This window comes from Mastigoproctus giganteus, chromosome 1 (genome assembly GCF_048544385.1).
Source record: "Mastigoproctus giganteus isolate SK-2022 chromosome 1, ASM4854438v1, whole genome shotgun sequence".
Classification (NCBI taxonomy): domain Eukaryota; kingdom Metazoa; phylum Arthropoda; class Arachnida; order Uropygi; family Thelyphonidae; genus Mastigoproctus; species Mastigoproctus giganteus.
The window spans coordinates 254,802,373-254,818,754 of NC_143575.1; the positions used below are offsets into that span (position 1 = coordinate 254,802,373).

Sequence of the window (16,382 nt, forward strand, 5' to 3'; positions counted from 1 at the left end):
TTTTCAACTCATTCTCTCTCTCTCTCTCTCTCTCGTTTACTGGACACACATCTGCAATGAGTACCCATTAAAAAAATAAGAAATAGAAATTAATTTTAAAAATAAAAAACCCATAAATTGTATAAGATGCAATATGAAAGGAAGGACTTGGATAAAAAGGATATCTAGGGGTAGAAATTGCATTTAATGTTAATGGGGTGGTACAGTATTAGGAGATGGTAAAGGAAACATCTGTTGGGGAAGGATTGCAGGATATGCATTGGAGTGGGCACTATGTTTCTCCCATGTTTGACAGAATTACAGTCTTGTTTTTTCTTGTTCTTGTACCCCCACATGACCACCAGGTCAGTGGAGTTTACAATAAATCAATCAATCAATACAAATGCTAATCGTATTTAGCAATCACGGGCTTGAACCCCGGTCCACTCAAAGAGCGTGTGCTAGTGCACTCAACTACGTCGCATTTATTTAATTGTCACTGCTGTGCAGGTATAAGAAGTGTAATAATGTCCACTGTGTTCCAAGTATTTCTGGATCCAACTAGATTCTAGACATATTAATGCATGAATCAGTAATTATCTGAATTATTGAATATTGAAGTTTAAAGTGTTCTTTTGTATATTTAGAAGTTATTTTACTGATTAGTGAATTTACATCAACTTTTGTGTTAAATTAGGGGGAAAAGTGCCTCAGAAACCCATAATGTTAAAAATAGCTTTCAAGAATGCTATGTGAAGACTCCTCATTGGTTTGCAAAATTTAAAAGGGACTTTTTGTACATATTAAAGATGACCCTCACTTTGCTGCCTTCAACTTCAAAATCACAATATCCAAAATATGATTCAATTGGTCATATTTGTGATCTGATCAGAAGTAATTGACATTTAACTATCTTCAAGATTACTAGTGAAATTGTTATTTCTCATAGGACATGTCAGTTTTGACACAAGATTTTGGTATGTGACATGTTCTACCCAAGTTTGCACTTACATTCTCTCTTTCTCTGATCACAGAGAGCAGTGAGTTCTTGTCATTATTTTCATCACTGTGCTCCTGCTGGCTCACATTTTGTTTCTTTTCTTCCATCATTACTAGTGATGAATATCAAATGTATGGCATTACTAGTGATGAATATCGAATGTGTGGCTTTGGTGCAGAAACAAAGACCTAATCCTCTCAATGGAACTCTCCGTCTTTTCTGTCACCCTAAAAAGCAAGATGAACTTGATAAAGTGTGAAGATCATGTTTATGTTTTTTGACCTGCATGGCATTTTTCATTATGAGTTCTTCTTACATGGTCATGCAGTGAACCAAGAAAACCCTAAAATTGTCCTGTGGTGAATGTGTGTGATGGTGTTTAGAGAAAACATCCAGAAAAATGGGCTTCAGGGAATTGTCACCTACACATTCAGTGCTTTCCATTCAAGAATTTCTTGGAAAGCCATCTTCATCACCATGGATCCCCATCTGCCATGCTCACCAGATTTAACTCTTTATGATTCTCCCCCCCCCCCACACACACAAGCTTAAATCACCTTGAAAGGTTACAGATTTGCAATGACTGAGTAAATTATTCAGAACATGACACAAGAACTATTAATAATTCCAAAATAAACCTGAGTGGTCAAATAGTGAACCAGAAATGCTGCAGAACAAACCATCCTGTGGTGCATGTGCAGTGGTGTTCAACAAAAACAGCCAGCAAAGGGACTTCAGGGAATTGTCACCTGCACACTCAGTATTTTATTTCCATTCAAGAATTTCTTGCAAAGCACTCCATCACTGTGGTCCTACTATATTCACCAGATTTAGCCCTGTGATTTTTTTTTTTTTTTGCAAGCTTAAATTGTCCTTGTAAGGTTTGCAGATTTACAGCAACCAAGTAAATTATTCAAAACATGACACAGGAACTATTAACAATTCCAAAATCAACTTATCAGGAATGCATCCAGAAGTTGTAGAACTGTTGTATGCAGACTATTTTGAAGGAAATGTTGAAGTTCCCCAGCCATTCAGATGAACAGCTGGGAAGCTTCATCATTTCCCAGATACTAGTTGATCCCAAACTTTTTGATCACACATCACATATATTCTTCTGGTAATGTTGCAAGCCTGTGCAGCATTACCAGCAGAAACTACTTGCAAATAATCGTAAATGGTGAATATTAAGTAGATATGCCATACAGCATAACTCATAGATATTAAATGTGGCAGTATCAACATTTTATTGTATAATATGATGACATTCTATTAAATTGGTATATTAAATTATATTTGCTCCAACTACACTAAAATTTAAAATATAATTTTAAATATTGTATACAGCTGCACACTATGTTAGGTAGTGTGATGCTAATTGGACTGTCATAAAAGTATTGATTCCTGATTTTTTTTAACTTAAATTTTACATTAAACAACTGGTGTAACACTTATAATACAGCTGAAAATGATTGTTTTCATTAAATTTTTTGCTTGCTTGATCAACAGTTCATAGTCATTGTAAAAATAAAACTTCAAGTTCATAACTGTCATAGTTATTTGTTATTATGAATTTATTTTTTTCATTTTTACATCATCCCATTCCTTTTTTTAGAAAATTTCATCTTTCATTCTCTTTATACACACCTGCAAAGGAGGTGCTCTAAAATAGCAAACCAATAAAAGGTTTGTGTTTACTTTGTCCTATTTAGTCTTAAGCAAACATGATAGCATAGGGGTCTACAGTTGCTGGCTGCTTGCAGCCCTTGGACTAATTATTTGTTGCCCTTGACCCTTTCAGATAAAATAAGCTGCTGCATTATTAGCTACAGTGTATAGTTATGACATTTTCTAATTCATTCTACAAAGGAAAGAATGCAAGATATTAACTAAACTACTTATAGACACCTTTAGCTTAGTTTATGTGGTAGTATTTACCAATAAAGTATTTAATCTCTCTCTCTCTCTCTCAGGATAAAATTCTTTATAAATTTTTGATCTCAATCATCCCAGTATTTAAATTATAATGGTGACTTTTTGAATGATTCAAGTTAAGATATGGATATTATTATTATTTTTTTTTCTTGCTTTAAAAGAAAACACTGGCAAAGGTGTTCAAACTGTTCAGTTTGTTAAAAGTTTTCTTTTTGTTGCATAGTGGAAGTGCATATGGCCCATGTTTTGCTCTACTAAACTTTTGATCCCAAGTTTAAAAAAAAAAAAGCTCTTTCAGGATACTTTTGAAAATATGCAAGTAACACCACCTTCTTTAACCCTGCATTACCCTTTACCATCTTGATGCCACCTTTAAAAAGTGGCTTACAGTAAAGAAGAAAATTGTCCTTACTAGAATGGGTGATATAGTAATATAATATTGAGAAATAACCAAGTTTTCCAACACACTGTCCTATGAATTAGTGTTTTGAAATGGGCAGATTTATAATGTACTCTTTCATGAAAATCAAAAATAAACCTAGTAAAGGACTAATTCAGCAGGCGCCTCCGTAGCCAGGTGGGAAGGAGCAGCAGTGCGTAGCACACGTTTCTTGATTAGACCGGGGTTTGAGCCCATCACCACCAAATACGGAGGATGTGGAAAGGTCAAGGAATGACCACCGCATATTCTCGGAGCAATATGGCCTTAGTTGCTAATGCTCCTAAAAACCAAAAAAAAAAAAAAAAAAGACTAATTCAGCTACCATTGCTGCAATTTTCTCCGTAGAGACCTTTTGATCTCTTTGTAGAACTGTACACAGTACACAGTTTAAGAAATGCTTCAATAGACACAATCAGCTTATTGTACTTGGAAGAATCCTCTGACTTCTCTTGTCAAAATTATATCAAATGTGACTTCTTAGCATTAAAAAAAGGTTTCTCTTTTGCTTCTGGTGGTCTTACATTGCACCAGAATTACATTAAATTCTTCTAGTAAACTATCATCTTAGTATAAATTCCAAATCTGCTCCATAATAAATTTTTGTTCCCACATCAGTCATGTGGCACTGCTGAGAAAGTTTGGTGTTCAAACTTGAACACCAAACCCAAAATTCCTACATCAGAGTCATTAATAAATATTAAAAACAGTAAGGGGAGTCCTCTGGTGCCCAGTCAACACATTAGTCTATGAAGAGTAGTGGCCATTTATAACCGTTCTCTACTACTATTATAACCTACTCTGCTACTACTTAACCAACCCTTTATCCATAGTAGTAGCAGCTTGCCCCTGTCACATTATTTTAATTTATACAGCAATCGTACATGTGGTACAATACCTAAAAATTTATTGAAATCTGCACATGTGATGTTAGAATTATTCTTTGTATCCAGCTCTTCTGTGATGACCTTATAGTAACTAATCAGATTAGTTAACCCTGGGTTCCTTTTAACAAATCTGTGCTATGATTGCCTTATAGCTCCGCTCATATCAATTCCTATCAGAGTAACGCATCAACTGTGTGGTACTACACTGGCAGTGGTAGAGAATGAAAACGACTTGGTAATTGTGCAGGCAGATGTGAAGTTTTCTGACAGTGCAGATGGTCTGCAAGAGTAGCTCATGGTTTCTTGTCAATAATACACAGGAATTTTTCTAGCAGGGTGATTATCCCCTTGTATAAGGCAATGGTCAGGCCACACTTTGAGTACTGTGTACAGGTTTGGAGGCCTCATTTTAAGAAGGATGTAGAGCTGCCGGAATGAATACAGAGAAGGGCAACAAGATTAGTGAATGGAATAAAGGGTTGCTCTTACGAAGAAAGACTTAAGTTTTGCAAATTACAGTGTCGGAGACTAGGCACCTACGAGGTGATCTGATTGAGGCGTATAAAGCCTTGAATGGTTTGAGCATGCTCAATGCTGATAGGATTCTTCCTTCCTCTTGCTCACAATAATCACCCGAGGGCATAAATTCAAATTGAGGAAAGACAGTTGTAGGATAGATGTGCGGAAGTTTGCCTTTAGCCAGCGGGTGGTTGGTTGCTGGAACAAACTTCCATCTGTTGTAGAAGTTGATAGCTTAAATAGATTCAAGGCAGAACTAGACAAACATTTGGAGCAAGTGGGTGGGTGAATGAGAAGGGTTTTTGTTTTGGCTGACACTATATAAGCTTGCTTTCTTGCATTATTTATATGAATATGGGCTACAAATATTGCCATCTAAAGGTTCTTTCACCTGAAAATTGTTAAAACTTTAGGGATTAGCTCTTTTTCAGTCTTTTATAGACACGATCTTCAATATGCTAACATAAATTAATAAATAAATATTTTTTAATTTATGTTGCATGGATGTGCATAAGTGATTCAAAGAGAGACTTGGTACAAGCCTCTCTTTGAGGAAATTTGCTCATATCCAATCCAGCCAGTTCCTAAAAAGGGTGACAAATCCCTCCCATCCAATTATTGTCCGTTGCAATTACTTCTACTCTTTCTAAAGTAATGGAGAAATCAATTAACTGCCAACTCTTAAACTATCTAGAAAGCTTCTGTCTGACCAACAATTGCCAGTGTCGATCCACTGGTGATATTATGGCTTATGTTACTCATTTATGTTAAAAAAAGTAAGAGAATACCTCAATCTTTTTTGTGGAATGCTTCCAGTCAATTCTCTCCAAATATAATAAATAAAATAAGATGAAAAAAAAAAAAAAACGAATTGATGAATTCCCTCACTCATAGAGGTACAACCAAATTCAACGCGCAACGGAATTGAAAGCCGAGTGCCCCAACCCGACCCCAAAACACATCAAACCACCACAAGACCATGAGTGTGAGAAGACATTGTGTCAGAATAAATAATTAAAACCGCTTCCGATAATAAATAATTAAAAAGATTAAAATCATGATTAAAAAAGATTAAAATTTGGATGAACACTGAAATTAGGCAAAATGCACAGCTGTTTCCCTTCCTTTTGTGGAAATTATTGAGACAATTTCCATGTAGAAACTGTGGAAGTTATTGAACCTCGCAGCTCTGGAATTTTTTACTAGTTACTCATTTATGGACAAATTCAATGGAAAAGTTCAGTGAAACACAAGCAGTTGCTCTTGACATCTCAAAGGCTTTCGATCGTGTTTGGCATAAAGGTCTTCTAAACAAGCTTCCATCTTATGGTTTGCCAACTGTTTTTTTGTAATTGGTTATCCAGTTTTCTCTCTGATTGCTCACTGAGAGTGATGGTAGATGGCTCTGTCTTCTAATTTCTCCACTGATGTTGGTGTCTTCCAAGGATCAGTTCCTCTTGTATATTAATGATCTTCTTCCATTGACTGGAAATCCTATCCATAGTTTTGCTGATGATAGCACATTGCATTCCATTCCACTTTCCATTTTGAGAAACCTTGCCATGCTCAATCAGTTTCAACTTCTTGAATATCTGCTACCAATTCCTTAAATGCTGCTCTCCAGGTAATTCTCCAGTGAGGCAAAGACAACTTAATTGATTTCAATCCTTCTAAAACTCAGTCTTGTCTTATATCTCGCAAATAGGATTCTTCTGCTCCTATGCTTATCTTTGGTGACACCGATTTCTAGGCAAAATGATATATATCTTTTGGGGATTACTCTGACTTCTAATCTCTCTTGGCACAAGCACATTACAAATATTGCTTCCTCTGCATCTAAAAACTTGGTTTTCTCTTTCGCTCTCGGCGTTACTTTTCTTCCAAATAGCTGTTCACTCTGTACAAATCACAAATCCGCCCTACCATGGAATATTGTTCCCACATCTGGGGCGGTGCCCCCAAAACCTCTCTCAGGCTTCTAGATTCCATTCAGAAGAGGGCACTTAGGTTAATTAATGACTCATCTCTAACAGTCTCTCCACTCGCTGTCTCATAGAAGTACTGTTTCTGCTGCATGCCTTTTCTACAGATACTTCCATGGGCACTGTTATTCTGAATTAGCTTCTTATAATTCCTGTTCTCTTTCAAAACAGTCCAAACACATGCAGCCACCAGCCAACATCCATTTACTGTTCAACTTCAAACTCATAGAGCCAACTTTTCATCTTTCTCATTTATTCATCCAACTGCCGTTTTTTGGAACAACCTTCCTTCATACATATTTCCTGAAAATTACAGTCTACAGAAGTTCAAGTCTAATGTCAACAGATATCTTCTTTCATCTTCTCAACCTCCAATCCAAGAACGGTACTAAGTACTATAGGTTCTAATACCTCTCGTTTGGGGGTTTCATAAAAAAAATAAAAATAAAAAGCTGCTCTTTGAATCACCTTTGTCTCTACATGATGAACAGGCACATTTTATAATCAATTCCACAAAACAAATCACTAATCACTGATTTTTAGCAAATATGAAATCCTGATAATACAGGAATACCTTGCATAGCGTGGTTTACAAATTTAAAAAAAATTAACTACATTATGCACCGATACATTTGATATGTATGTATTATAATGCTAGCACGTAGGCTCTTGAGCAGAGCTATAAACAGATTTAATAAATAAATAAATAAAAATGCATTATGGATTCAAGGCCACGCTGACTGTTGCCGCATTTCCCATTATATACAGACCCTGCTAGCATTCATACATTAGTAAACACTCTAGATTCCGAGCGGTGAGATCGTTCACCATGCGTAAGCTGTACAAATATTTTTTGCTGTGTATTTTTATTAAAGATTATTTTTTTAAAAACTTTACACCTTTATACGCAAATATGAGTAGAAAGAAGAAATGTAATGGCACTTAGAGTTCTAGATCCAAACATCGAACGAGGTATGAAAGTAAGGCAGGCATTGCAAAATGACATGCAATGCTGATCAGTTATTTTTCAAAATAAAAATATAGTACGTATACTTCACTTATATTCTTTTGGTATTCTATATAATATTGGTGTAAATACACCATAGAAAACTCTTAAATGAAAAAACTGTTTGTAGTTGGAAGGGGCATCATTTTATCTGTATCTCATATTGTGCTCCTCTTTCACAATGGGTTGCCATGTATTGCACTACATGTGAAGGAGGAGCACAATATGAGATACAGATAATGTGAGATTCATTAATCACAATATGAGATTCATACAGCCCTGTGTGAAAGATAAAATAATGCCCCTTCAAACTACAAACGTAGTTTTTTCGTTTAAGAGTTTTCTTTGGTGTATTTACACCAATATTATATAGAATATTTACACTCTTAAACATATGATGCTTTATTGCATCAATCTTTTAACATTCTTTTGGTATGTACATACTGCAATAAAAATAATTTGTACTGTACTTACTAGTATTTTTCATTTTTATCATTTTAATTTCTTTTTTTTTTTTGCAAGAACTTCATGTGCATCAACTTATAGTAAACAAACACCTATATATTTTTGCAACTCGACCCATTTAATCAAATTGTTGGAATGCATTACATTAAAATACATACTAATAATACCTCGATCGGCGTGGGTTTTTTTTTTTTTTTTTGGCACGAATTAACCGCGCTATGTGAGGTATTCCTGTACAGTCAATCCCAGTAGCACAACTGTGGTCTGCTAGAACGCAGACTAGCTGTTCATTATGCGTGCTGCAAATGAGTTACATAGTACAAAAGAATCAAGATTGCCCTTGATCCTAATTCTGAGAGCTAAGCTGTTAGATACTTTTTTTCTGTAGCATTTCTGGACAGACATGCACACAGCTTTTTATTTTTTAAACCTATATCTGTATATTTTGAAATATAGAATTTTTTTGAATTTGGGTTTGAAATATTTGTGTGTTTTTGGACATCAAATGGGTCCAGGGCCAAAAGAGGCTATTCCTACTGCTGCTTCACAGCCTTCTATGTTCAAAAGAATTTCTAGCAAACTCGATGGTGGATATTTTCAAAAGTCAGTGTGAAACTATATTTTGTGACAAACTAGTTTTAAACCAATGGGGAGGTCATAATACTTTGCATGGCTCACATCTATGTAGGCAGCCCTGTGTGAAAGAATGAACCGACCATGGGTTGCATTCCCCTGCACTACTCTGATCTACATTGGCTTCAGTTCAGTTTTGCAACATCTGGTCTGGCAATAATTTTGTAGGGATGAAAGTCTGAAATTCGTAATGCTCTGTGGGATGTTGTTTTTTCAAACTTATCAAATTTGTAAATCTATAAAGTGATTTACAAACAATCTTATAATTTAAAATAAGAATAAAATAACCCAATGTGGTACATTTTACCTTTTAGTAACAAAAAAGTATTCATAAACTTGAAATTGTCCTTATCTGACTGATACTATTCTCTAATTGGTTTGTCTTTTCATTTTTGACATTAGACTTGAATGTCTTTAGTTTGTAATTTGCCAAAGAAAAGAAGTAATTCCCTAACACTAACAATCCATACAAAGCTGCAGTTTTCAAAATAATAAAGAGGTTTCATGAGTGTGAATTGTTTGGGAATAAGGAACGTGAAAGAAGTGTTCCTACACATGATACTTTAGATGACATTAGACAAACAATTCTGTAATCTTCAAACAAATCTCTACAGGAACTTTTCATTCAAAAGGGGCTATCACTTAGTTCAACTAATTTTGCTGTAAGAAAAGATAGTGATGGCTCTTAAAAATGGGTCATTTTCAGTTGCTACAGATGGCAATAATCAAGGTGATTTCTAGCTATATCTCACTGTGATGACCTTTCATAATTTAAAAAAAAGAGAAAAAAAAGTGAAATCAAAAGCAGCTTGCTCTCAGTGCCAATGTTGGATAGTGACCCTACATGGTACAATGTTAGGCATCTTCTGGAAAACCTGAAAGCATGTGGGATTTCTTTAAAAAGAGGACACTTAAGTGTTGCTAATGCACTTCTGTTAGCAGCTTAAAAACTGGCTAGCAGGGGTATTAAAATAAGAAATTTAAACAATTTCAGCCCATGTATGCCATTCAAGTAAAAAGAAAGAAAAAAAAAAGATTTTGAATCATGTTGTCAGTCTGGTAAAATAGGTAATTAGACTGGTAGAACATTGGCAATCTTTGACAAGACTATTTAAAGAAGAGAGTGGTGAGAAAAGCCATATTAGCCCTTTTCAGAGTTACCAAATTAAAAAGTAGTGAGTGGCACTGGCTCATGTTTAAGTCTAGTTTAAGATCCAAAAGTTTTGAAAGAAGGAAAATTGAAGTCAAGGGGAAAAACTTCTAAATTGCAAACCTCTGTTAAAAGCAATCCATGTTATCTGCTCATATAAAAAGTCTGTTAACATTCCTCTCCTCTGCCTTGAATACAGCAGTTTGCTTATTTCTTTTAAATGTTCTACCAATATTTGAAAATCCAAATATAGCTCAATCAAAATTTTATCAGTTGGCAGTTTATCGTTTTCAAATTTTAAATTTTTTGTAGACAAGTTTTGAGTGCTTCTGGTCGTTGTTAAAGATAAAGAATCCAATGTACCGCAGTCATTATTCCTATATAAGTTGAAGAAAATTAGGTGTAAATTTATTATACCAACAATCTTTAAATCTTCCATTTTGGAATTTGTGATAGCAGACAAAATGAGAAAGATGGTTCTTACTAGCATTTCTTCTGTTGAAACTGTAAAGACTCTAAAACAGGAGAAGATTCTGATCTTTTTCATTAAGGAAATACTTTATTGCTATATGGGACTATGTTCTACACAATTTCCCTTTGAAAAATAATGCTCTTTTTGTAGACAAGTTTTGAGTGCTTCTGGTTGTCGTTAAAGATAAAAAAATGTTTGCATATCAGTTCTCTTAGTATGATAACCTAACATACTTATTATAAAAGAAGAAAGAATTGATTTACACTGGTCCTTGGTTGGGGAACTGCCAATTGCACAATGAAGGTTAAAATATTATAAATTATCCTTTAGCCAAGTATAAACAGGATGGGCTATTGTTATGGGTAACATTTTGAGTCATAATTTCTGAAGGGGGGTAAAGCCTAACAGTGTTTTGTAATAGTCAAAATTAGTTGATGACTGAACAGAAATCCACACAGAAAAATCCGTAGGTAAGCTAGTAAACTATCTTCTGTCTTTATTTTAATGTGATATTAGTTAAATTTAACTTATAGTGCATTGTAGAAAAAAAAAAAAATCCCTTTTTTTCTCCCCTCCTGCCTGCAAAAACTTAAACTTCAAATTTTCAAAATGTCAGAAGTTGGCAGCTAGTGTTGGCATTACAATGAAAATGAAATGAACTGTGTGACTCCTAATTCCTCATTTTCTTGTTTGGAATACTATTTTAATCTTCCATTCCTAATTGTTGCTCAGATATTGTCGGCAAAATTATTTTTGTAGAGTTGAAATCCTTTATTCTGAATTTGAACTTAACTCATTCATTATTTAAATCCTGGTTTCCAATAAATGTGCTTGCAGTTGCCTTATATCCAGTACTCTAGCTCATTTTCCTCTTGCTCCACCTTGAAAAAGCTTGAATGGTTCTGAAATGTTGCGTGCTTGTTAACAGGAGAGACTGTTTTTACAGGGATTTGATACAGTTGAATAGAAGAGTACGGCTGTATGGCTGCCAGATCCAGTTTGGAAGCTGTCCATTTTGCCTACAGAATCAGCAATCCAGTTTCCCACAGGTTTTGATTGGGGTTGAGATACAGACTCTGAGCCAGCCAATCCAACTCTTTGATGACTCATTAAAGTCTGAATCTGTATAATGCCATCAGACTGCCTCTATCAAAACATTGCGATTGAGACTATACACTCTGACAGGAAGTGCTCTCCAGGCAATCTCCACACCATAGCACCTTCTGCCACTGTTGTAGAGTGTTGAATGTTAAGAATGATGCCACTTCATGAGCTGTTTTGCTTTGGTGACCATGATATTGGGTTTATGGTATACTGTACTACCGTTGACTCTAATGTGCAAATGCATAACACACAGGTTGTTCCTTTATTGTTCATCTGACATATACCGTGTGTTTGTATTGAGGTATCAACTATGTTCTACCTTTGAATAGCATCTGCACAGAGGATTTGAAAGGTTTGAATGAGTCATTTCTCACAGAAAAGTTACTGATATGGTATCCAAACACCATGCCACTGTAAAAGTTTGTAACTTTCAGTCTACAATTCATATTGGCTTCTACTCTTACTTGTGTATACTGCTGCTGCACAAGAAGATATGCAAGATTTATATTGGTGTATCATAACCAATAGAGATTTTCATACGTGCGCACACACACACATATATATATATATATATATATTTTTTTTTTTTAATTAAAATTGCTTTGAACATCAAGTGAATAGTGCCTGTTTTGTATTGTTGTTAATGTCATTCTTTCTTGTTTAGCAATTGATAAAGTCATTGATATACAGCATGCAAATTTTTAGAATAAACTTTATTTTCTCTAATTTTAGGAAATGAGGAGGAGGAGAAATGAAGTAACAGTAGAATTGAGAAAAAATAAGCGTGATGAATCCCTTTTAAAAAGAAGAAATGTACCACAAACAGACTCCACAGATGAGGATGAAACTGATAGAGGAATAAATAATGCTAGCCTAGAAGTGATTGTTCAGAATGCTAGCAGTACAGAACCTGTAATACAGCTACATGCTGTACAATCTGCAAGGTAACATTTTTTTAAAAACCCATTTTTGTATAAATTATATATGCTGTATAAAAATTCTCCACAATTCACCAAAATTGACCCTTTAGCAGTGTTGTAGGGATACTCTAAAAAAAATAAAATGAAAAAAACCTTTCATACACAAAGATTTTGTTCCAGTCAATTCTTCTGTACTTTTCGTTGTCCATCAAGAACATTCCCAAATTCTAAATTAAAATGATTATTTTAATGGCATCATATCTTGCCATTTGTATGTTGAGCATCCTGGAAAAAAAACAGAAATAACTCACGAAGGGAATCCTGTGCCCGCATCTATCTGATATTGCCTTGATTGAAGAGAACTTCAGGAATTCCTCCAGTGACTGACAAATCAAACCCACACCTCTCCAAACAAGCAGAAAATGGTTACGTATTGAGCCATACACTGCCACAAAATGCATAGCCCATTCTTAACTTTGTCAGTATATCAGTTTCCATAAAACATCTAAGCAAGATATGAAAACTAATGTTTTAGACAAGTAATAAAAGAAATTAGTTATTACATACCAAAAAACATGTGTTTTTGATTGCCATTTCATATTGATAACTGTGATGAATGTGGCAATTTGTTTTTAAAGCAGTTATAATATTATTGGCTAGAGGTGAAAAAATTAAATTATTATTATTAGCCATATGGTGCAAGGAAGCCTGAGGCTTATGCTACACCAGCCAAAAAAAAAAAAAAAAAAATCTGAATTACTCAGAGAGAGAGAGACAGACAGAAGTAGAAGAGAATCACCAAGAAAGAGAAGAATGATTATATCCAGCTCTGGACCCTGTGTGTGCCAAGCCCATACTCACCAGATGTGAGCCCCTGAAATATTCATATATGGCACCATCCTAAGTTTTTACAGAGTGATATGGGAAAATTGGCATTCAACAACATTTTGACTAACCGTGTGTGTGTGTGTGTGGGTGGGTCAATTATATATATTCGATCTGACCCACTTCGGGTAAGATCAAAGCGGCCTACATTTTAAGAAACAGTAGTGAAGAAACTATTTTTGTCATCAACGAAGCTCTTGTTGGGCTGGCGGTCAGGTTAATTTGTGAAAATCCTCGTTCACATTGACTCGATGAAATTGGTATCATACTCAGAGCGTCCATCAAATGCTTTAATTCTTCCGAACCATCTTTTCAATTAGGTATTCCCGAAATCCACGAATTGTATCTCTTTCATTTAACTGTAACATAATCGACAATTTTCTAACTTCATTTTCACCAAATGGCAACAATTCATTGTTTAGAAGGTTTAATACATTCGTTCTCGTTTTCCTTCTCTCGTCATCAATGTTGTCATTAGTTCTTAAATTTTGATATAATATACTTGGATCTTAGAAAGGCTTTTGATACTGTTGTACATGGAAGACTGCTGCACAAATTGGAGCAGTGTGGCATTGGAGGCAAATTGCTGCTATGGATAAAGGGGTGGTTGAGGAGAAGAAGACAGAGAGTGGTAATCAATGGACACTGCTCATCGTGGACTAATGTTATTAGTGGAGTCCCTCAGGGTTCAGTGTTGGGTCCATTATTGTTTTCTGTATTTATAAATAATATTGATGATAGTATATCAAGCTTAATGTCCAAATTTGCAGACGATACAAAGGTTTGCAGGGTTGTTAAGGACACTACTGACTCTATGCTGCTGCAACAGGATCTTGAAAGGTTGAGCAGAGGCTGAGAGGCGGCAAATGAAGTTTAACATTGACAAATGTAAAGTACTACATATGGGAAACAGCAACTCCAAAGCAATGTATCAACTCTGTGGTACTACACTGACAGTGGTAGAGAATGAAAAGGACCTGGGGGTAATTGTGCAGGCAGATAAGAAGTTCTCTGAGCAGTGCAGACAGGCTGTGAGAGTAGCTCATGGTGTCTTGTCAATGATATACAGGAATTTTTCTAGCAGGGATAAGGAGGTGATTATTCCCTTGTATAAGGCAATGGTCAGGCCACACCTTGAGTACTGTATACAGGGCTGGAGGCCTCATTTCAAGAAGGATACAGAGAAGGGCAACAAGATTGGTGACCGGAACAAAGGGTTGCTCTTACGAAGAAAGGCTTTGCAAATTACAGTGTCTGGAGACTAGGCACCGGCAAGGTGATCTGATTGAGGTGCATAAAGCCTTGAATGGTTTGAGCATGCTCAATGCTGATGGGATTCTTCCATTTGCTCAGAATAATCACCTGAGAGGGCATAAATTGAAATTGAGGAAAGACAGATGTAGGATAGATGCGCGGAAATTTGCCTTTAGCCAGCGTGTAGTTTTTTGGTGGAACAGACTTCCATCCCTTGTTGTGGAAGTTGATAGCCTAAATAAATTTAAGGCTCAACTGGACGAACGGGAGAGGTGAAGAAGTTTTTTTTTTTTTTTTGGCTGATGCTGCATAAGCTTGCTTTCTTGCATCATATGCCATGCTAATTTGAATTTTTTTTTTTTTTGAAACTGTCCAGAATGTCAGTGTCATTCGGATATTCAGGTACTGTGACCATGTAAACAGAGGTAGGGAAAATTTACGGAAAAATGTCGATAACTCACTTCCACAAAACAACAGATGATTATTTTTCTGAGTAAAAGAAAATCGCTCTCTCCTAATTCTCGAACAGGGTGCTTACAGTTGATTCATAGCGGTGTCCAACCTACGGCCTGCCCAGAAAATCAACTAAAACAGCATAAAGAAATCTAATTTCCTGAATTTTTTTTTTTTTTTTTTAATATGGTCCCTGTATGAGAAGTTTGAACACCACTGCAGTGGAAGGCGGACCAGGGCCCATTGGGAATACCCCTTGATCTGCTTGACCAGCACAATTTCTCCGTATGTGGTACTGGTGGTTGGATAGGTTTTACCAGGTACCACTGAGTTGTAGAATGGCAATCCCTTTAGCTCTCTTAATTCACACAGCACACTAATTGCCTGAAAGCCAGAAATGCGAACATTGAATACCGAGTTAATTCTCTCTGTTTGCTATATGAAAATTTTCTTTGCTCAATGGAAAGTATTTTAAATGTTACTTCCAAGGGCAATTCAAAATAATTCGCAATAAAAGGACTTCGTTAAACAGAGGTCTGACTGAGTAATTTAGAATTACAAAAATGGTTATACAGTTTTATGTAGAAAATATCTTAGCAATAGACAGTGAAAAATCTAAATTTAGTTAAATAATTTTAAGCTTATGTGAATAGTAGGTAAACTGTGAAAAAAATTTATGGAATATTACAAATTTCGAAGTGCACTGCATCCAAATGTCACACATCACTGTTAATAAAGTTGCCTGTACACCGTACTGTTGCGTACCGTCCTAAAAAAAGCAGTGTGTATATATATATATATACATACATACATACATACATACAAGTTTAGTCAAAATGTTGACAACTTTGACAGTGTATTTATAAGTAATTACTACTGTTTATTTGTAAAAAAAAAAAAAAACTATCAAATGAAAGCATAAATTAAAAGTTTTTATCAGTCACCGTACAGTCCTTCAATATGCTTCCCATGTGTAACCCTGCACACATCAATGCAATAATCAAATTTATACCATACTTTCTCAAGTGTGTTGTCGATCTGAGCAATAGCTGCAGTGATAGGTCCTTGCAAAGTGTGACAGGTAAGGGAGCATAAACATCAGATCTTTTCACAAACCCCATAGATAAAAATCTAAGGGAGTGAAGTCCAGTGATCTTGGTGACCGATGAAGTAAAGGTTTGTCATCATTGGAAGCACAGCCAATCCAGAAACTGTGATAATTGTTGTTCAGAAACTTTCACACCTCCCTATGCAAATGTGCCAGAAACCCATCCTGCAGCCACATCAAGTTGTTTCCAT

The 16,382-nt window shown here is 35.4% G+C and overlaps 1 protein-coding gene across 2 annotated transcripts in view; it reads left to right on the forward strand.

The window, feature by feature from the left end:
• The window catches only part of Kap-alpha3 (karyopherin alpha3), a 173,166-nt gene that overhangs the window by 25,325 nt on the left and 131,459 nt on the right, over positions 1 to 16,382 (forward strand). For both annotated transcript variants that reach the window (XM_090376955.1, XM_090376962.1), the window contains exon 2: positions 12,304 to 12,515. In XM_090376955.1, coding sequence (XP_090233081.1) covers positions 12,304 to 12,515 — 212 coding nt within the window. The remainder of the gene's footprint in view (positions 1 to 12,303; positions 12,516 to 16,382) is intronic.